At 37.8% G+C, this 22,413-nt stretch overlaps 1 protein-coding gene and 1 long non-coding RNA gene across 3 annotated transcripts in view; one reads left to right on the top strand and one right to left on the bottom strand.

The window, feature by feature from the left end:
* The window catches only part of LOC138143543 (uncharacterized), a 141,502-nt gene that overhangs the window by 76,084 nt on the left and 43,005 nt on the right, over positions 1 to 22,413 (bottom strand). The window lies entirely within an intron of this gene.
* Positions 10,322 to 22,413, top strand: part of MBOAT2 (membrane bound O-acyltransferase domain containing 2) — a 178,502-nt gene continuing 166,410 nt past the window's right edge. Inside the window, exon 1 of the mRNA XM_069064801.1 lies at positions 10,322 to 10,600. Within this exon, the coding sequence (XP_068920902.1) occupies positions 10,523 to 10,600 (78 nt within the window). The 5' untranslated portion in view covers positions 10,322 to 10,522. The remainder of the gene's footprint in view (positions 10,601 to 22,413) is intronic.

The following is a 22,413-nucleotide window of genomic DNA, read 5'->3' as shown; positions in this document are numbered from 1 at the left end:
AAAAGAAAATCATTTAAAAATCTGAATGAAAACCAACACAGTAACTGAACATGGGTCTCCTAAATGGCTACTTCATTCTCATTTCTGATGAGCCAGTACTCAGGCAAAAGAAAATGTAGGGACATGGTAACTAAAGCCTTTATAGGTTAAAGACAGCTCTCACATCCAGTATCTGGTTTCTTGGGACTTGATACTCAGCCCAGAGAGTTATAAAGAGAAAGAACAGGATCTTTAAAAGAAGAGGGTGATGAAGGTCAATGACAGTAAAAGCAAGGACACCCACATCATAGTACCACAGAATCTCAGAGTTTAAAGGGACCTCAGAGATCATCTGGTCTAAAACATACTTGAAAAAAATCACCTCTGTAACTCACCCAACAAATGATTAACAAATCTTTTCTTTTTTATTGAAGACCTCTAGTAAAGGGAAATCCACTGTCTCCTGAGTAATCCATTCTATTATTGGATAATTTTAGTTGCTAGGAATTTTTTTTATTAAATCAAGACCAAATTTCCCCTTTTGCAATTTTCATACATTACTCCTACTCCTATCATTTGGAATAAAGGAAAATATGTGTAATATTTTTCTCTTGTAACAGCCCTTCAAATAATTGAAGATAGCTATTGTATTGCCCCTAATTATTTCCTTCTACCGGCTAAAGATGCCCACATCATTTGTCATCTGCAGATTTGGTAAGCATGATAATGGTGTTTTTATTTAAGTCATTGACAAAATTTTATATATCATAGGGCCTACCACAGATTCCTTTCCCAGATACTTCTAAGGTGATATTAAAATTTTAATGGCTACTCTTTAGATCTGTCTATTCAACAAGCTCTGAATCTAACTGCGCTATCATCTCATTCCCATTTCTCCATCTTGCAAACAAAAATACCATGAGAGACTTTGACAAAAAACTGGATAAATTATACTGACAGTTTTCCTCTGATTAAATAAACCTATCAAAAAGGAAGTGAAGTTGGTTTAGCTCTTTGTATTTATAATTTTGTTTTCTATATATTCCTTAACACTATAATATATTTTGGAATATTGACAGATGTTGAAGTCAAGTCCATTTGGCCTACTATGTGCAGACTTTATTTTCTCCTCCTTTTAGAAACATGGGAAGACATTTACCTTTTTTCAATCCTGTCTTATCTCTCATTCTCTTTCAAAGATCACTCTTTAGTGGCTATCATTCTTAGTTAGCAATCATGTCTGCCAGTTCTTTTGTTACCCGACTATGTAAATCATCTGAGCCAGATAACATGAACACAATTATGGCAAATATTATCTATTACTATCTCCTTATTTATCTTAGGTATTAAAATACCCTATTAGCAATCTTTATTCTGTCCTTTTCAGATCAACGATTGCTCTCCTCAGCAGAGAAAATAGAAGCAAGAGTTGCAACATCATCAGTTACCATCATCCCATCCACTTTAAAAAGCACGTCTCTTTTTTGATTCTTCTCCTTTTTCCCCAATGATGAAAAATAAACAAAAAACCTTTTAAAATCCTCAAAAAACTCTCACTTGAACCATCCATCTCTGCCAGTTAACATACTATCTCTCTCTTCCTTTTCATGGTTAAACTCCTTGAGAAAGCCATCTACAATTAATATCTTTACCTACTTTCCCTTCACTCTCTACTCTCTGCAGACCAGCTTCCAAGCATCATTATTCAAGTGACACTGCTCTCTCTAAAATGACCGATTATGTCTTGATTGCTATAGTTAATTGTCTTTTCTCATTTTTTCTCTCTTGGCTTCTCTGAAGTCTTTGGTACTGTCAATCATCCTCTTTTTTGGGATATTCTTTCCTCTTTAGGTTTTTGTGACTCTTGATTCTCTCTTGCTACCTGAATATTCCTCTGTCTCCTTAGCTGGATCTTCAGCAAAGTCAACTCCATTAACCATGAGTATTCCCCAAGTCTCTCTTCTCCCACAATATATAGCTTGGTAATTTTATTAGCTCCCATGGATTCAATTATCATCTCTATGCTGATGATTCTTAGATCTATCTATCTCCAGCCCTAATCTCTCTCCTGACTTCCAGTCTCATATTCCCAATTACTGTTTGGACCTCCAGAACAGATGTCCTGTGAACATTTTAAACTCAAAATGTCAAAAACAGAATTGATTATCTCTCCCCCAGAATTTTCCCTTCTTCCTAATTTCCTTACAACTGTCAAGGGCAAATCATTCTCATAGCTTCCCAGGCTTACAACCTAGCTGTCATCCTCAACTCCCCACTCTCTTTCATTTCTCTATATCTATTTTGTTGCCAAAACCTGTCAATTTTACCTTTGCAACATTTCTGAAATATTCTTGCTTCTCTCCTTTGATGCTTCTACAACCACAGTGTAGACCATCACCTCCTCGTGCTGAACTATTACAACAGTCTTTTTATTGGCCTCCTTACCCCAAGTCTCTCCCCACTCCAGTCTAGCCTCCACTCAGTTATCAAAGTGATCTTAGAGCATAGGTCTGACTATGCAATTCTCCCCTATTTGATAAACTCCAATGGCTCCTTATTATCCCCAGCATCAAATATAAAATTCTCTGACATTTAAAGCCTTTTACAGCCTGGTGCCTTCCAGTCTTTCCAGTCCTCTTATATCATACTTCCCTCCATGTACTCTATGGTCTAGAGGTACTGGCCTCCTTGTTCTTTCTTAAACCATATCTTCTGATTCTGTACATTTTTAATGGCTGTTCCCCATGCCTAGAATGCTTTTTTACCTCCTTGTTTCCCTGGAGATAATTTTCCTTGAATTTTTTTAGCTATAATCCCACCTTGTGCAAGAGCCCTTTCCTGGTTTCCTTTAATGATAGTGTCTTCCCTATGTTGATTGTCTCCAATTTATCCTATATATAACTTATTTGTATATTTTCGTTTGTATGTTGTCTCCCCCATTAGATTATGAAATCCTTGAGATCAGGGGCTGTTTTTGCCTTTGTGTCCTCAGAGCTTAGCATATTATCTGGCACATACAAGATACTTAATAATAACTTGTTGACTTGAATTAGGTGTAAGACAGAAGTTAGAACACAAATGGAGAGAATAATATCTGCTTTGAACTCAGATGGAAGACTGGTGACAGTCTCTATTGATCTCAAAGTGGATAGTACAATTTGAGGGAGGGGAAACATCTCATGGGGTTTGCTTGTGTTGCTCTCTACTGCCATCTCTGGTTTAAAACATAAGGGGGAAAATAATCTTTGCTATGAGATGAGATTTAATTTTGCTGGGAGACAACTAGAGAAAACAGTTATCTCCTACTATTTAAAGGGTCGTAGAAATGTTCTATGACCCTATTTACTGCTAGAAAGGAAGAAACACCTTAGAGTCTTAGAGTAGATCTGAGGACCTTGGCAGTCTCTAGCTTAAGATAAATTTTTATTACTGAGAAAGCCTAATGGATTCTCAGTACCTTGCCAAGGAAGGCTATGTATCAAAAGAGTTTTTCATTTATGAAGTGGCCCATAAGCAGAGAAGTGGCTATGCCCAACAGGAGAGCTATGAGGACCAGAAGGGGAACAGATAGAAGAGATGTGATTTTGCCCAGAAGGTGACATGTATTCCAGACTCTTCTCTAAAGAGACCAAAGACATCAAAGCCTGCCATCTAAATTTACCATAGATGTTTGAGTACTCCTACTAGATTTTTGCAAGCATTTACCTGATCTTCATTATGGACATTACATTCATTGATAGGAAAGAATGACCTAGGTTTATTGGCAGATTGATATATTGTCTTCTGTTGCACAAACATCATGTTTATTCCTGCTCTTGCCTTTTATTGAGTACATGTTATGATCATTCCTGATTTTGCCTTCTCATATCATTGTTTCATATTTAAAATTTGATAGTATTATTGTGACTGATTGATTTGTGAAAATGGTATAGCAGTGGGGACTTGAGAGGTATTCTGTCAAATAGTAGGAGTATATCTACTCCCACCCCTCACCCCCCACTCCCCATCCCCATCAGACCTATATCAGAGTTACTTCTAGGATTTTAAGAAAGAATTTGAGCTATGTGGTGACTGCTCTTCTGGAGATACCACTCCAACTTGATGAAATAAGTTCCCTGAGAGAAGGTATATACCCTTCAATGAATGTTTTTTTATTCGTTTATTGTCTGTCACAATCAAATTACCACAGTATTAAGGTATGGAATAAATAAAATATGTGCTTTAATTTGCCCTTTTTATTGAAATAAATACAGGTAGAAGACTAAACAAACTACTCATAAGAAATGTAAGTAAGGGTAAATTGGCAAGAAAGGATTTTAGAAGATATCAATTACCATAACCATCTTATGAGTCATTATATTAAAGTAACACTTGTAGGTTGAAGTCTTTTAATGTGCTGATTTCCACAGCAGAATTAACAAGGGAAGTTGGGGCTTTGCCTAAGGCACTAACATGCAGATGTGGGCTTCCTTCCCTTCACATTCCAGCTCTCTTTCCAAGCCTGTCATCCCACAGAGTCCCATGATTGTTAAGTTCATATCATGAGACTCCTCTTTCCACTGGGGTAAGGTAGATTGCCTCTGATGTGTTCCTCTGGTCTGGTGCCTTTCATCACACAGGACATCAGAGATCAGTAGGGACTTGGAAGTGAAGAAGACATATGTAGCCCCTTCCAATAGTACCTCACACTTAACCCAATTAATCCCCTACAATTTCTGCTCTGCCTTTTCAATTCTTCCTCTAGAACCCTCCTTTAATACAACTGTCCTTCATCCTAGATCTCTCCCTCACAGTCCCTTGTCTTAGAATACTCACTGAAGCTAGTTTTCTGCTGGCAACATTCCCAAGTCGGGCAGTTTCTTTTCTCACATTATGATGTATAGGACCAGAGGAGAAAGTGGCATACTCCTTGTTCCCCACCATCACTTTCAGAACCTCTAACACCATCTACTCAGGAACTACCTCTTCTACTTATAAATTCATTCCTTTCTTGTCTAGATCCTTGTTGTCATCTATAGACAATCAGTTCACTTTCTTTCTTTTCTACTAAGTTCAGTACTTCTTTTCCACCTCAACCCCAGCTATCTTCAAAAACCCTGATCTCTTAGTTTTTTAACCTTCCCTATCAACTTTCTGCTTCAATTATTCATGAGTGGCCATACTTTAGACATTCCTCACTTTCCTTTTTCCTCTTCCCATGCTCTGGACCTGTGGGCCAAAATTCCTGATTAGGCTAATTTCTAATCATTGCCCACACAATTCACTCTAGGACAATGGCTCCATGCTAATATGATTAATATACGAAGACCAGAATATTTTATTATATTTACAATTAATAATAATATTAGCATACTATTCATCTTTAATATCATGCTATCTTACTTTTCAAAGTTTTTTTTTAACACCTTCCATCTAATTTTATCCTTACAACTGGAATAATCTTGTTAGGTAGATAGGATATTATTGTGCCTGTTTTATAGATGAGGAAATTAAGGTATAGAATTGCTTAAGATTTGTGGCAGAGCCAGGACTGGAATCCAGGTCTCTTGACTTCCAACTCTGTTCTCTTTTCACTAAACCATACTCCCATTCTCACAATTTATATTTGTATATGTATGTATCTATATCTACACATATAATACATGTCACATTTTCTGACATGACATTAGTGAGTGGTGGTTGTTGTCCTTTGTTCATGAAGAGGACCAGAACAACATTATTATGTTGGAATCAAGGTACAGGGTGTCTGACCTTGGCTAATCAGACCAATATGAACTCAAAATGCTCTACTATGGTCAGGCATGGATGGCTCACAGGAACATTTGGAGTGGAGATGTCTCTAAATTTGCATGTCTTATGTTTCTTTAGTGCCACTGCAATTCTACTTTGCTCATAGAGCATAGCACCTTCTTTGATGAGGGCATGCCATGCTGGGCAGTCCTTTGTCAGCATCTCCCATATCAACACAATCAGTTCCAAAGTTCTTCAGAGAGACCCTTAAAGTGTCCTTGTATTGCATCTTCTGACTCCTATGTGAGCGCCTTCCTTGTGTGAGTTGTCTAGGCAAATATACATTTGTTGTTCTAACAGCACAGCAAGCCCATCAGAGTTGTGCTCTCTGCAGTAGAGTTTGAACATTTGGCAGTTTACTTTAAGAAAGGACTTCAGTATCCAGTACCTTATTCTGCTACATGATTTTCAGAATCTTCGTTCAAATGGAAGCTATTCATTTTCCTGGCATGGCACTGGTATACTGCCCAGGTTTCACAGGCATACCACAATAAGGTCAGCACAACAGTTCTGTAGACTTTCAGTTTGGTAGGCAGTCTAATACTCTTGTCTCTCTCACACTTTCCTAAATAGCCTCTCAAACACTGAGCCAGCTCTGGCAACGTGTGTGTCAGTCTCATTATTTATGTCTACATCTCTGGAAAGTATACTGATAAGATAAGTGAACTTATCCACAGCATTCAGTATTTCTCCATTTGCCATAACTGATGGTTCCACATATGGATGGTGTGGTGCTGACTGGTGTAGAACCAGCGGTTTTTTTTTTTGGTGTTAATTGTTAGGCCAAAATTAGCACAAGCAGCAGAGAATCTATCCATATTTTGTTCCTTCTCAGCCTCAGAGTGCACATTGAGTGTACAATCATCTGAGAACTAAAAAATCATGCACCAATTCTCTCTCCACTTCAGTCTTGATTTGTAGCCTTTTCAAGTTAAATAATTTATCATCAGTGTGGTAGCTGACCTTGATGCCATTTTTGTCCTTGTTGAAGGTGTCTAACAACATTGCTGAAAGCATCATGCTAAAAATCATGGAAGCAAGCACACAACCTTGCTTCCCTCCATTGGAGACTGGGAAAGCATGAGAGCATTGTCCATTATCCAGAACCTGGACAAGCATGCTGTTATTATGAAAGTATTGTATGATACCAATGAATTTAGGCGCAATCAAATTTTGCCATAGTTTTCCACAGGCCTTCATGACTGACAGTATCAAAGGCCTTAGTCAGATCATGACATTAGTAGGCACTGAGTGAATAAAGTTCACTGAGGCAGGAAAGGCCTGGCACATACTGGCTATGGAACCTTGGGATAGGTATTTAACCAACTAATACTCTAGACAACTTTCAAGGACTATAAAAGTTACAGAGAAGGTACTGTCTTATATGAGGGAATTTTCTCACTTAGGAGTTTCCTTTACCCTTGAAATCTCAGGTCCTGATCTCATTGTTAGGTAATTTTTTTTAAAGCCGGAAAATCTCATTTATATCAGGTGCTGCCAGTGTTACACCACTATATTCATCATTTTCATTATAGTTTTCATTAGAATATGGCTTAAGGGTGAATGAAAGGTGATTATTTTTTATATCTCTACAATCTCTTCAGGCTGAGTTAAAGACACAACAACCTAAGCCTAATGTATGGATTCAAGTTGTATCATGTCATTTAAAACCCCCAGCAATGATCAATATGCATATGTGAGTTACTTTGATACCTTGACAAATCCATTTTTGCAACAGCAGGGTAAAAAAAAAAGAAAAAAAACAGTAGAGTCATTCTTCCATGCCTTTAATTTTTAAATTTTATTCAAATATTTATTTAAAATTTAATCAAAATTTAAATCACTCCCTGCCTTTTTAATCTGTGCCATTCTTATAAAACTTTTCCCATAGATTCTCTTCTTAAGATCCTCTGATGCACTGGAGGCCTTCTCATTAAAAAAAAATTATTTGCAGGGAGAGACAGTGTGATGTCATGCATAGAAAGACATTTCTGAGTCAGGAAAGCTTTGGTTCAAGTCCTATCTCCTACATTTACAGGCTATGTGACTTATGACTATGTACAAGCCACCTTACCAATACATTGATAGAAGCAGTTTCCTCACTGGAAGTGAAATCAGAAGGATAAACAAATTAAAATATTCAGGAGTAGTACTACCAGTCTATTGCCTCCCATTCTTACAATATGACTAGCCCATAATCCTTTCTGGTTATAGGTTTTTGAAAATGTCTTAAATGCTACTCCTTGAATGCATGCTATTGGTGGTAATGTATAGTAGCTTATTCATGCCCACTATGCATCTTCCCATTATCTTTGGATTATTGGTAATTTTGAGTCTTCAGAGACGGTGGTGGCCCACAGTATGTAGACATGTAGCATCACTAGGAGCAGACTGTTATAGAGTCATAACATTTCAGAATTTGAAATGGGCTGTGAAATTCTTCTATTCTAGTCCCGAGTGAATATTTGTTGTTGAACCAGTATTTAAGAATCTCCTCATCCTGAAAAAAAAAAATGATCATTTGATCTTCACTTGAAGACCTCAAGTTAGGACCAACCCACCTCTTCCCATGGAAGCTTTTTCTAGTTTTGGATTGTTCTAATTATCAGTGTTCCTGAATATTATTAGTGATAATGCAAAGGCCTTTTGCAGGAGTGAACCATTTGGGAGTCATTGAAAGGAGTATATAGTTTTTCAACTACAATCTATCTTGATCTCCTCTGCAATTCTTGGATTAGCTCATTGTTCATCTGCTATGCTCATACAAGCAGATAGATACAGCTATATCTGTAAATCTCTCTCTCTGTAGTACAATGTCATCTGTGAATAGGTGTATTTGGAGAGTTTCAACATCAAAAGAATGCTTTAAAAATACTTCATTTGATACCAATACTCAGCTGTAGTGTTGAACATTTTCAATAGTCTTACCTTAGTTTCATGTAACCATCGATTATAGAGTGCCTTAAATGGCTGCATTTTATTCTGACAGAAGAATCAAGAAATGATAGACACAGTGGGAGCTTATAGTCTCTATATTTCTTATGGTGTGACGATTGATATATTATCTGCTGCAGAAAATATTGGAGGAAGGCAAATTTGTGTGGCATCCGAAAAGAATTTTTATGTTAATGGGCCATGCTTTAAACTGTAACTTGAAATATAAATTTATAGATTTTTAAAAGCCTCTTTTCGAAGTACACTTTTTATCTTCCCCTTTAAAGCAAAATCCTGCAAACGTAATTTTTTTTATGGCTTTAGTATTCTTAAAGGCCATGACAGCTTATTGCCTTAATTTTTTTTGTATGTAAATAGTTTATAAGCAAAGATGAATAATAACCTAGAGACGCTGGACACAGCCAAGTTCAACGGGAGAGTTGCAATTATGGTGGGGGTCGGGAGGGAGGGAGAGAGATAGACAGACAGAGACAGAGAGACAGAGACGGAGAGAGACGGAGAGAGAGAGACAGAGAGAAACAGAGATACAGAGACAGAGAGACACAGAGAGGATTGACTGTGCAGTAGACAATTCTTCCTCACAGTGTTGGGCATTTCATTCAACTCTGTTGGCTCCATAAAGATTAAGGTTTAATCTACCAAGGACGGCTTCCCCGGGAACACAAAGTGTAGTTTAGTTCTAAAATCCAATCTCTCTCAATATATGAACGACCAGGTGGGGGTTGGGTGACAGTGAACGAAACATCCAGAAGCAACAGGAGTTGGTTTTCGACACCGCGCCCTTCACACCTCGAGCAGGGGAGGAGAGTCTGGTGGTCGAGGTCGGGAGTAGAGGCCACTCCTCTCCAGCTTCCCACTCAGCCGAGCCCCTCGCCCTCCAGTAAAGGAATTAGAGTCGGAAGGACGCTCGGGATCCTAGCTTCCCTCACATCTCCCTTTGTGTGCCTGCCACCCCATTACCCTTTGTTATCCAAAGCCCCTCCCAGCAAAGAGGGGGAGTGTTGGGGACCAGACTAGAAGGAGAATGACTTTTTTTATTGTTTGTAGGGGGGCGCTGCCCAGCGCCCAAGGACAGCTTTCACATCCTCGAGTCCACCACTCCCCTCACGCTCCGGCTTTCGCGAGGGGAAACGGAGCGCGACGCGGTAGGGGGAAAGAAAGAGGTGAGGGAGGAGAGAGTGAATTCATCCCCACACCCAGACGCTCCCCCCCTTATTGGTTAGCATCCTCTGATTGGCTGAGGGGTCTGCACGTTGCGCTGGGATTGGGCAGTGGGGCTGTCCGGCGCGTGAGTGTGGGAGCTGAGGAGGGGGCGTTGGCAGCCTTTGAAGGTTTTTTTTTTTGGGGGGGGGGTGTCGGAAGGGGAGGAAGCCCAAGGAGCCCGGCAGCCGGAGCCCGGTCTGGCCCGGTCGGGTCCGACCCGAGGCTGTGTGGATGACCGGGGGGGTGGGGTCTCTGGCGGGGCGGAGCCCGGGAGCGGTGGTGGCGGCCGAGAAAGGAGGGACGTGCCTGGTCACCGCCCCCTCCTCCTCTTCTCTCCCCCCTCCTCCTGCAAGCTGCGAAAGGGGCCAGAGAGGCGGCAGCAGCAGCAGCGGCAGCAGCAGCAGCAGCAGCAGCGGCAGCAGCAGCAGCAGCAGCAGCGGCGGCGGCCGGCAGCTCCATCCCCATCTTCCTCCTCCTCTTCCTCCTCTTCTTGGTCCGCCAGCAAGGCTTCCTCCGCCTCGGGAGCGGGCTCACCTAGGGAGCGAGCGAGGGGGCAGACAGGAGGAGGGCGGGCTGGGGAGAGGAGGCTTCGGCCATGGCTACTACCACCAGCACCACCGGCTCCACCCTGCTGCAGCCCCTCAGCAACGCGGTGCAGCTGCCCATAGACCAGGTATCCCCGTGGGGGAGGGCGCGCGCCCCACGACCCTCCCCTTTGCCCCGCCCCCGCCCCGCCCTGCCGGTTTGAGGTGCCAGTAAAGGGAACGAAGTCGGGGCATCGGGTGGCATTTTAGTCTTCATCCTCCCTCCCCCAATTAATTGCACAGGAATCTGGGGTGGGGGTAGGTCAGAGGAACATTCTTGCCCCTCCACTATCCAGTGTGCTTCTCCACCGGAGCAAGAGAGAGGGCGATAAACCTGTTATTGTGCAATCACAACGATCGCCTCTGTGCCCGTCTCTCGTCTCCAGTCTCCCCAGCCCCCATCTCCATCCGCACCCCCCACCCCGCCTTGGCTCGCGGGCGGGGGCCGGGGATGGGCAAGAGTGCTTGTTCTAAGCACGTTGTGGCGGCTATTTATAAGAGATGCGCGTGGATTGTGGGGGATTAGGGGGTGGTGGTGGTGGTGGTGATGATGATAATGATAATGCTGGAAATGTGCCTCCTTTCCTCGCTGTGGGATCCGGGCAGAGTGCTCGCATCCCGAATCCCTTGACTGTAGCTGCTTTCCTGGCAAGGATGTGCCCGGGTCTGTGGGGGTTCCGAAATCGGGGCTTAGGGTCTCGAGCGTATCTGCCTTGTTCGCCCAGCTGTGCAGAGCAGAGCCTCCGGGCCATCTCCATTCCCCCCCCCCCCGTCCCCTCCTCCCGCCCCCATCCCCTGCACGGGTGCACCTGTACGGGTGCAGTGGAGCTCCAGGGTGAAGCTGTCAAGTGAAGGGATGGTAGACAGATGCATGTGTAGGTGTACTGATATCATTGAGTCTTGTTACACTTTTTAAAAAATACAGTTTTCATGTCCTGCTGTGATATGCTAACAGGCATCAGTTTTAGGAACACTTTTGGTTAGGGAGAAGGCAGACAAGTGGGAATCTGGTTTCCCAGCAGAAAAAAATCGTTTAATTTTTCCATCTAAAAGGAAGGAACCTACAGAGATACTTTGATATATACGTACAGGGATAGACTTTGAATGTATCCTGATTTTACCTTCCGTGGAGTAGAAATAATGAGGGATAGACGCTTTCAGGAAAGCATTACTAATTTTATATTTAAAAAAAAGTTTGAGTAGTGTCATTTGTGAGGAGAGACTTTGGAGGTGTTGCTAATTGTGGGTAGGTTAGAGAATTGTTCCAATTTCAAGTCCAAAAGGTAATTAATTTTTAATTCTAGCTTAATGTTATTACAAATGTGCCATGATCTGGTAGAGCAACAGGGCTTTCTTAGATAAATATTACAGGGTGTTCATGAATTGTCCTTGATCTTTAATGTGTTGCTTTCATTGATGTCAGGAGGAATTTCACATATGTTAAGAAGGGGTTAGGAGATGACCCCTGTGTTTGAAACTGCTGCTTATGAGACTCTTGATCTCTTAGAGAAATGTGTCAGTGGCTTTGGCAAGCTTTCAAGGAATATCAAACCCAGATAGGCAAAAAGTTAAAGCTTTTTGAAATCTTCTAATCATTTGTTTCATTAATTTAAACTGAAAGCTTTATTATTTGAAGCTCAGCATTTGCTGGTTTTTACATTTCAACTGAACTTCAAATAAATAATTTAATTAAAAGTAATGGAGTAAGTGCTTAGATTACACTTGTGTAGTTTTTGATTAGTAAAAAAAAAATTAAAATGAGGTACCAACCCCCCTCCCTAATTTGTGTAGAACATCAGTAATGCTTACCATTCTTATAAATTGAAATTTATTTCCTAATATTAATCCTGTGGTGCAGGAAAATGTTATTCACTGCTGTTGACCATGTGAAAAAAATTGAATTTATAGGTAAAGACCAAGACAGAACCCAGTTCAATGCAAATTACTTTGTCTTTTAAAATAGTTTCTAACTTATGTTCTGTAGTTTCCAAATAGTTCCATATTCCAAATGGAATATGACTTTCATTGTCTCACATCCTTGACTTTACTAAGTTGCTGCTTCTATCAGCCAACCTGGGGTATGTATCATGTATCTGTGGAGTAGCCATCTGATAACTCTTATTTTCTTGATCTTTGCTACAGACAACCTCCACCTGTCCTAATGCAACGAGTAAGAAAACATTCTTACCTTGCTGTCTATAATTTAATGTTTGTATATGGCTTTTTAGCTTTTACTCTATTTGTTGTTTTTGTTCTCTGTAATAGACTTTTTGGAACTCATGTTGAAATCTGCAGGAGAATCAAGGGGAAAAAATAGCCTTAAAAAAAAGTCAAATTCTTCACCATCTGTAGGTAATCTCTAAAAGAAACTTTGACTTGATAGTTCAGAATCTTTTGTCCTTACAGATTTATTTAATCATAACTTTGGATTGTGGGAGAATTTAATCTTTCCAATTAGATATTGAGGGAGAATATAGGGTAATTGTATAAATTCTTTTTGTAGTGGTTATAAAAATTTTCTTTGAGCAGTAACGTAAACTAAGTAATAACCTAAACATTAGCCAGTGGTTTAAGAAATTGATGCAGCTTTTAAAATAATTGACATTTTAGTGTTATAAAAATGTTAATGTTAACATTGAAAATACTGTTATTATTTGAATATCACACACCCATATATACACATAAGTTCATCTGTATATACATATATATGTATACATATTTACTTGAAAAGGAGCCTTTAACAAGAAAAAAAAAAGAATTTATTATCACACTGAAAACAGTGAGTTGGTTATACCAGAATGGTGTGAATCAGCATAGGATAAACTGGGAAATGAAAGGTGTTAAAATATTACCTGTTAGCATGTGTTAATTTTGTGTCAATTAATTTTACTATACAGACTTAGGAAATTATAAAATACATTGAAGGTACAAAAAAGCAAAGACACATCAGGAGAAGAAAAATAACTTCTCATGGCATTAATGAAAAACATAGAATGAATTAGAATTTCAGTAAAATGAAAAAATAAGGAAGGTTGCAAAATTAAGGTTTAAAAAACAAATGAGTTGAAAGAAAATGTTTTTATTTAAGAATGAAGATGATGAAGTTGACAAGTCTTAACTGGGATAGATTTATGAATTTTATCAGTATGAGTTCGAATGATATAATTTCATCTTTGAATTAATCATCATGGACAACCCCTGTTTGTATATTTCCTTAAATTCACTAGATAGGGCATTTGCCCAGTTTATTTCACCAATTCTTTTTTTTTTTTGGCTTTTTGGAGGGGGGGAGGGCATGGCAGTTGGGGTTAAGTGACTTGCCCAAGGTCACATGGCTAGTAAGTGTTAAGTGACTGAGGCCGTATTTGAACTCAGGTCTTTCTGACTCCAGGGCTGGTACTCTATTCACTGTGCCACCTAGCCGCCCTTATTTCACCAGTTCTTACTAAGCAGGAGAGTCAGTGTGGGGTTATGAGATAGGGAATAGAGCCTTGGCCTCAGAACCCCACCTCCAAGATGTACTAGCTGTGTGACCCTGGGTCAGTTACTTAAGTGTTCTAAGAATCTCTATAAGACAGTAAATTGCTGAAAAGATACTGACCTGCATTGTGGGAGGCACTTTGCACATCTGCGAGTTCCTTATACAAAAGAAATCACAGTCCAGGCCGTATCTCTGCTCTCAACATTAAAATCTTATTTAGGTAAATCATTTACCCTGTGGAATCTAGGAGAAAAGCAACTGCCATCCTTCTTTAGTGATCTTAAAATTGAAATAAAAACAAATACGCAGATGAAATATATAAGGCTTAAAACATTCAAAAGACTCAGCATCCTTATTGCTTTCTCCAGACCTTGTACCATGAATTTATTTCTGAAGTTATTTGTAGTGGGTAGATTTTGATAAAAAGATTTATAGACAAAGTTTTAAAGATAAATTTGAAAGAGAAGCAGTTATGCCAAAAGGGAAGGATGAATGTGCCTTCTAAAAGAGAATCAGCTTATGTCTTTGACCATTAATGTAAGTGTATTTTAAAGGAGGTCAAAGGACAAAATGAATGCAAAAATGAGATGAATAATAAGAGAGAATAGATATTCTTAGATGAGCCTATTTTTTAGAGTGCTTTTTATCTGCTAAATTTTTAGAGTGGTAAGTTGCTTGCAACTTATCTGTTCTTATAATTATCTGAAGAATTTCTTAGGGAGTAGGGTTACCTTTCCATGTTTTTGTTTTTCAACAATTTTCTTTAGGAACCATTGGTGTTCATGCTGTCACAATTGAGGAAATATCTCTATAGTTTGATATTTAGCATGGCATGTTTGGCAAAAACAAAACAAAACAAAACAACCCAGTGAGGAATAATGGTTCAAGTTAAGAGTATGAGGTCACTTTTTGGGGGGAGACCATACCCCTTGTTTTTTGTGTGTTTGAGTAGGTACTGTTTGATAAAGAAAGATAATACTTGAAAAGAAGGAAGGGAACCCTTTAAAATTGTTACTTTACATTGATTGCACCACTTTTGGTAACTTTCATCTATTTTATACTAACTTTTATTTTAAATAACTAAGCTACTCTTACTCTCAATTGCTTTTGCTTCCTTGTTATATACTGTATCTTCTATAATTTTTTCTGAGTTTGTAATACATTGTCTTTTGAAGAAAAATTGCTTTAATCTGTACACAGAGTTCATCACTTCTCTCTGCAGATGGATAGTATTTTCCAGCAGAAGTCCTTTGGAACTGATATAAATATTTATATTGGTCAAAGTAGCTAAGTTTTTCATAGTTGATCCTCCTTACAACATCACAGTTATTGTGTGCAATGTTCTCCTATATCTACTCACTTCACTTTGCATCCATTCATAGAAACCTTCCTTGTTCATCTATTCCCAGTTGATGGGCATCCTTCAATTTCCAATTCTTTGCCTCCACAAAAAGAGCTGCTATACATATTTTTGTACATATGAATCCTTTGCCTTTTTTTCCCTTTTATTTTTTTTATTATGCCGACCTAGTAATTAATGACTTTTCTGGGTCAAAGGCTATGTACAATTTTATAACCCTTTGGGCATAATTCCAAATTGTTGTTCAGAATGGTGGGACCAGGTTGCAGCTCTGCCAGTAGTGCTTTAGTGTACTTATTTTCCACAGCCCTTCCAGTATTTATTTTCGTTTTATGTTATGTTAACCAATTTGATGTGTGTGAGGGTGGTTCTTCAAGAGTTATTTTACTTTGTCTTTCTATACTTATTCATGATTTACAGCATTTTTTCATATGACTATTCATACTTTTGATTTCTTCTTCTGAAAACTGCCTTTTCACATCCTTTGCCCATTTATCAATTGGGGAATGGCTCTTATTTTTACAAATTTGACTCAATTCTCTATGTATTTGAGAGATGAGACCTTTATCAAAGAATCTTGCTCTAAAATTTTTCCACAGTTTTCTTGCTTCCCTTCTAATTTTTTCTAATTAGTTTTGTTTGCACAAAAACTTTTACATTTCATGTAATCAAAATTATCCATTTTACTTCCCATTATCCTCTTTATCTTTTGTTTGGTTATGAACTCTTCCCCTGTCTATAGATCTAATAGATAATTATTTCCATGGTACATTAACATGCTTATATCATCCTTTATGTTTAAATCATCTATCATAAATCATTTTGAGTTTGTCCAGGCATATGGTCTGAGATATTGGTCCATTCTTAGTTTCTGCCAGACTGCTTTCCAGTTTTCCCAGAAATTTTTGTCAAAAAGTGAATTCTTGTCCCCAAAGCTTGGATCTTTGGGCTTATCAAAAGCTAGATCACTATGGTCATTTCCTACTGTGTATTGTGTACTTCATTGATCTACCACTCTATTTATTATCCAATACCAAATTAATTTCATAATCACCACTTTGTAATATAGTATGAGATCTGGTACTGCTAGGCTACCTTCTTTTACTTTTTTTTCGACTCCCTTAGTATTCCCAACCTTTTGTTCCTCCAGGTGAATTTGGTTAATTATTTTTTCTAGCTCTATAAAATAATCCTTTGATAGCTTGCTATGGAACTCAATAAGTAAATTAATTTAGGTAGTATTACCATTTTTATTATATTGGCTTGGTCTACCCTTGAGCAATTACTATTTCTAATATTGTTTAGATCTGTCTTTATTTGTGTGAAAAATGTTTTGTAATTGTGTTCGTATAGTTTCTATGTGTGTTTTGGCAGGTAGACTTCTAATTATTTTATATTCTCTGCAGTTATTTTAAATGGATTTTCTCTTTCTATGTCTTCCTGCCGGGGAATGTTTTGTTACTTGGTACTTACTGGTTGACATCTAATCAACTATGTGACCTTAGCTGAGTCACTTCACCTTTGCTGGGCCTTGGTTTCCACATCTGTAAAATTTAAAGGTATTGGACAAATTGATTTCTCATCCTTTCTGGCTTTTGTTTTCTCTCACTGTGAACACAAAAGTTACCATTCTATAAGGTCGTTGTTGTTTGTCCTTCATTCTTGAAGAGGAAAATGAGATCAGGAGGGTAGAGGTCATGAGCTACAAGTGAACTAGTTTTAAGTGAGGGAGGGCTATGCAAAGTCATCAGCCTTTCTCCTCCAGAGCCATCTGCGTTCATTGGCAAGCTCTAGATCAGGACAACTGGAGATGGCTCCCTTCTATAAGGTTTTATGAAATTCAAAGACTAAAAGTAACTAGCTGATAGAATTTAATGATCATTTGCGGGGAGTGGGGGGGGAATGTTTAGAAGAGGTATCCATTCATTTGTGGCTTATTCTACATAACCTCTGTAGTCTCTTCTAATGCTAATATTGTGTCTTTTTAGGGGGAGGGAGAGGAGAAGGGGAGCAGTAGTGGAAGCTATAGAAATTTTGAATCAAAAGCTTAGTTTCAATTTGTATCCTTGCCATTAGGCAACTATAAGCTTCCCAAAAGATCAGACCTACACAACTTGGCAGTAGGAAGGGTGCCAAATTAAAAGAGGCTAAACCTCTTCTGGCCACAGATAGGTTTTTAGCGGCTCATTTTCCAAGTAAAGATATAATTAATAATTAAACTATTTTACAAATAAACCATATTTTAAAAGGGAAATTTCAATTAGTATCAATTAATTAAGCTTATTACTTAAGATTTTTAGTTATTATGAAATCACACTAATGTTAAAACATTACTTTATTAAGTGGTAAAAGTTTTAATACATTTTCCAGGTTTTGTTGCTGTTTACATTTAGTAATGACAGCACAGTGAAAAGATAAGACTCTTATTCCTCTCAGACTAGAGACAAATCTATGATGGTTGGTTGCTGAGGGTCAGGTGACAAACAGGAGAGCATACCCAGTGGCAACTCACTGGCCAAGTTACATGATGGGCACAATAGTGACTAAAGGAAGGTGGGTTAAGCTGGGGCACAGACAAAGCACTCCATATATCTTTACTTTCTTTTATATTCTCTATATTTTTCATGGGCCTCCAGGAATCCTTTGGCATGCCTCAAGTGCCCCACAGGCTGTATGTTGTGCAGGCCTGCAATAAATGTTTTAGACTGGAGTTTCAACATTATTTGATTAGAAATATCTACTTTTCATTTACAGAAAGCATGCAATAGAGTTGGGAGCATTGCTGGATTGGTGGAAATGTAATCTTCTAGGCCTGGGGTGATGAAATGATGTGGTGGTAGGCTCACAGTAAAATCTCATATTAGAGTGAAGAACGATGACAACTGATAGCAGTGCTTCCCACTTTTAAGAGAATTCTGGTAAACTGTGAAGATAGAAGATATGGTAGATGGGGAAATATCTCTGCTAACTCTTTAAAGATTTATGATTTGAAGTTCTGAGATTTACTAGGAGATTATGATCTACTTAAAGGACCTCCATTTTGGTTTTCATCATGGGGGATAATAGAAATATATTGTATCAAGAAGTAGTTAGCCAGTTTATATAGCATTAGCAGCAAGAAGCAAAGAATAAGTATAATATGCATATATGGAAACTTGATGAAGGGAGTACAAGCATATATTTGTCTTTATTCCTTTATTTTACCTTTTACTTCATGTGGATATCCTTTTTTTCATTCTTTTTTTACTCTCTTCCAGTTATTTATAATAAAAAAAATCAGTTACCTAGAACTCATCTTTAAAAGTTTACTTTTGGTGGATATGCCATTTTCAGAAGAGGCAGTCTTCAATACAAGCTTATATTGGCCATTTATTTTTTTTAAAAAGACATAATACAACTTTCTAGGGACTCTCCTCTTGTCTACATAAGTCTGATTGTTTAAACCTTTTTTGTGTCCAGATATACCTTTATAGTGAGGTTCATTTTAGTGATTATTAAAGATTTTTATTTTTATTATTAAAGATTAGAGATTTTAAAATTAATTATTAAGGCAGTGTGAAAAGTAATGAATTTGTAAGTTAGGAGACCTGTATTCTTGTCCCATCTTTACTACTAACTAGCTTTATGAACTTAGGTTAGTTACTTTATTTTTCTTGAATTATTTTATCATGAGTTAAATGAATAAGTTGTACTAGATTCATATTTAAGTAAGACAGTTTTCTGGGATTAAATTTTATCATTCATAAAATGAGAGGGCTGGACTAAATTATCCGTAAGGTTCTTTCCCTTTGTTCAGTATTATGTATTTTCTAAAACAGAAAAGTAGACTATTTTTCTGAAAAATTTTTGACAAAGCATGGAGCAAATGTATGGTTTTCTGCCCAGTTAGAAAATGCAGTTTACCAGGCAACCCCATATTCTGAGAATATTATAAGTTCATCAGATTTTGAAATCATATTCACTTTATCCATAATGAAGAAGTAATTTCTTTTACATTTTTCTTCCTAATCCACTTCCTTTTATATTCTTCTTTCAACTTCCCTCTAGTAGAGAAATAGGGAAACTGAGCCATAAAGGTTGGATGGATTTATTTAGGGCTAGAATCCAATTTATTTTCTTTCCTAATTTACTTTCATTCCTAATTATGCAAGATAGGGATAATGCAGTGAAGGAATATAGCTTTATTTAATTAATTTATTTTTTAAAATTCTGTTAAGTTTCTGAGTATAGGTCAAAACTAATATTTTATAAGAACTTTTCTTTATCATTGACAAGGCTGAAGACATGACTAGGATGGATTTGGTGTTAGGGGAGCTGGTTTCAAATTATAACTGTATTACTTAATACTAGACTCCAGTAGTAACTAAAGAGACCCCAACTTTAAAATGAGGGGATTGGACTAGACCACTTCTGAGGTACCTTCCAACTAAATCTTCAATTCTCAGTGTGCATAGAAAATTTTCAGGTGACTCAGAATTGGAAGAGGTAGCTAATATGATAAACATTGGTGATTGAGAAATGCTTTCCACAGGTTTGAGGGATGAATTGATAGTAACTAATGTAATTCTCTAGGACCAACTGTAGAATTTTGCATTTAAGTTTAAAAAAATAACTTTGCAAATTCTGTGGGCTGTTGGGGCTGTCAATGGGAGATGGTGAAAGAAGAAAGGACAGGAGGAGAATCTAATCTAATAGCAATTCTCTTTACAAAGGTGATGGACTTTTTAGTCCAATGCAAGATAAATGTAAGTCATTTATTGACATGACTACTAGATACTTAGACTGTGGGAGGTCATGTTATTGGCATAATGGATTAGAGAACTGGTCTTGGAGGGAGGAAATCATGTTCAAGGCACCCACCTGACACATATAGCACTTTGACTCTGGGCAAGTCACTTAATCCCTCAATTCAGCTAAGACTATAAATTGCAGAACAGCTGCCCATATTAAAGATGAGTTTCCTTACAAAGAATTCCCTATATGAATGAAATAACATGTCTGGATTGGACAATTCATTGGATTGGGGGAGGGGGTTGGGAAGGGCTCTTCAGATGTCTGAACAAAGCATCTCATCACTTTGATGCACCTGCGAGATGAGGGGGTTAAGGTTGAGGGACAGCTTTGTGAGTTATGAGTGTGGTTGTTGGTATGCTGAAAGATGGCATCATGTGGTTAGGGATTGTTGTAGTGGTCATTAACTGTGTTACATAGAAGTGGTTGTATGTGATTCTCTTCTTCTATGTGAGAACTCCACACAAAATGACCAAAAGAAGTTCCAATTTGAAGATTTTTTTTGTATTTTGTAGGAGTTTGTACATGACAAGGGTCACAGTTTTGGAAATAGGCTTGAAAGTTAACACCCTTTAAAAATGGAAGGTTGGAATTTCACACCGCTAATGTTACATTCTGTCTGAAGATTCAAAAACACAGCTGTGCATTGGTTTACATAGAATGAAAAAAATAGCCTTGATAAAGTATAATTTAAAAAATTTGATCTAGCTGGTAATAGACTAATCCCTAGAAAGATTTGTAATAGCCTAATTTATGCCTATTAAATTTAGACAAGATGCTGTATCTTCTTACAACTGTTTGAATTTGGGACGTATTTAATATATTCTATTGTACCATACATGATGTCAGGCCTGCTTCATTCTTGGAACTACTAACTCAGTTGTTAAAATTGACTATATACCATGAATAGAAGTGACAGTAGATTTTTTTGGTGAGAAAATGAGAGGGAGGAAGCAAAAGCAGGAGGTATAGTAAAGATAATAGGATTAGATATTTCTTGATAGATTTCTTTTTTCTTTTATTCTTTTTTGAACATTTTTAAATGTTGTTCCAGATTCTCTCCTTTTCATAAGTGCCTGTCCCACACACTGAGAAAGCACATTACATGATACCCATTATATATGTGAAGTAATACAAAACATATTTCTATATTAGCCATGTTGAAAAAAAAAGTGGAAAAAATGTGCTTTAATCGGCCCTCACAGTACATTGGTTCTCTCTCTGGAGACGGGTAACATTTTTCATCATGAGTCCTTTGGAATTGTCATGGCTTTTTGTATTGATCAGAGTAGCTAAGCCTTTCACAGTTGTTCCTCATTACAATATTGCTGTTGTTATATACAGTGTTCTTCTGGTTTTGACTACTTTACTTTTCATCAGTTCATATAAGTCTTCCCAGGTGTTTCTGAACCCATCCCTTGTCATTTCTTACAGCACATTTCATTACAATCCTGTACCACAACTTGTTAATGGGTATCCCTTTGGTTTCCAATTCTTTGTTACCACAAAAGAGCTGCTATAAATTTTTTTTTGTACATATAGGTCCTTTCCCTTTTTCTTTGATCTTTTTGGGATATAGAACTAGTAGTGATATGGCTGGGTTCAAGGGTATGCACATTTTTATAGCCCTTTGGGCATAATTCAGAATAGATTTCTTAAACAGCTACTGTTTATAGAGTATTAGGGGAGATCCAAAGTTTTGTAAAAGAGATTCAATTCCTTATATGACTTATATTCTAAAAAAGAGATTAGATCAAAACACAGAAAACTATGACAAATCATATTGTGATAAAGTGCTTAAAAAGAATTACAAAACAAAGTGCTATGTTAAGTCTAAGATGGAATTTTTAAAATGATGAGGTAGGAGGAAGATCAGGGAAGGTTTCAAGAAGAGATGGTATTTAAGTTTAATTTTAAAGGATAGGTAGGAATTAAACAGTTGAGAAGAGGAACGGATGCCTTTTCAAGGATTCCTATTGCAGGATTGTGCTAAGCCAGAGAAGTAGAAAAATGCAGCTTGTGTTCAGGAATAGTAGTTTATAGGTAGAGTGAATGGAGGACAATGAAGTAAGATACATAAATACCTTCTCTGAAGCAAACACTGCAAAATGCTGGTGGAAATTTAGAAGTTTAGAAAACACTGACAAGGGAGGTGATGCCATATTGAATGTAGAGTGCTCTAAAAACCAGTTGAAAGAATTAGAAATTTATTTTGAATGCAATAGGGAACTTTTGAAGATTTTTGAGCTAAGGAAATAACATGAAAGGGT

Source organism: Petaurus breviceps, unplaced genomic scaffold (genome assembly GCF_028583685.1).
Source record: "Petaurus breviceps papuanus isolate PSGF00001 unplaced genomic scaffold, PetGlider_PUasm1.0 90644, whole genome shotgun sequence".
In the NCBI taxonomy this organism is placed as follows: domain Eukaryota; kingdom Metazoa; phylum Chordata; class Mammalia; order Diprotodontia; family Petauridae; genus Petaurus; species Petaurus breviceps.
This window is presented reverse-complemented; position numbering and strand designations above follow the sequence as displayed.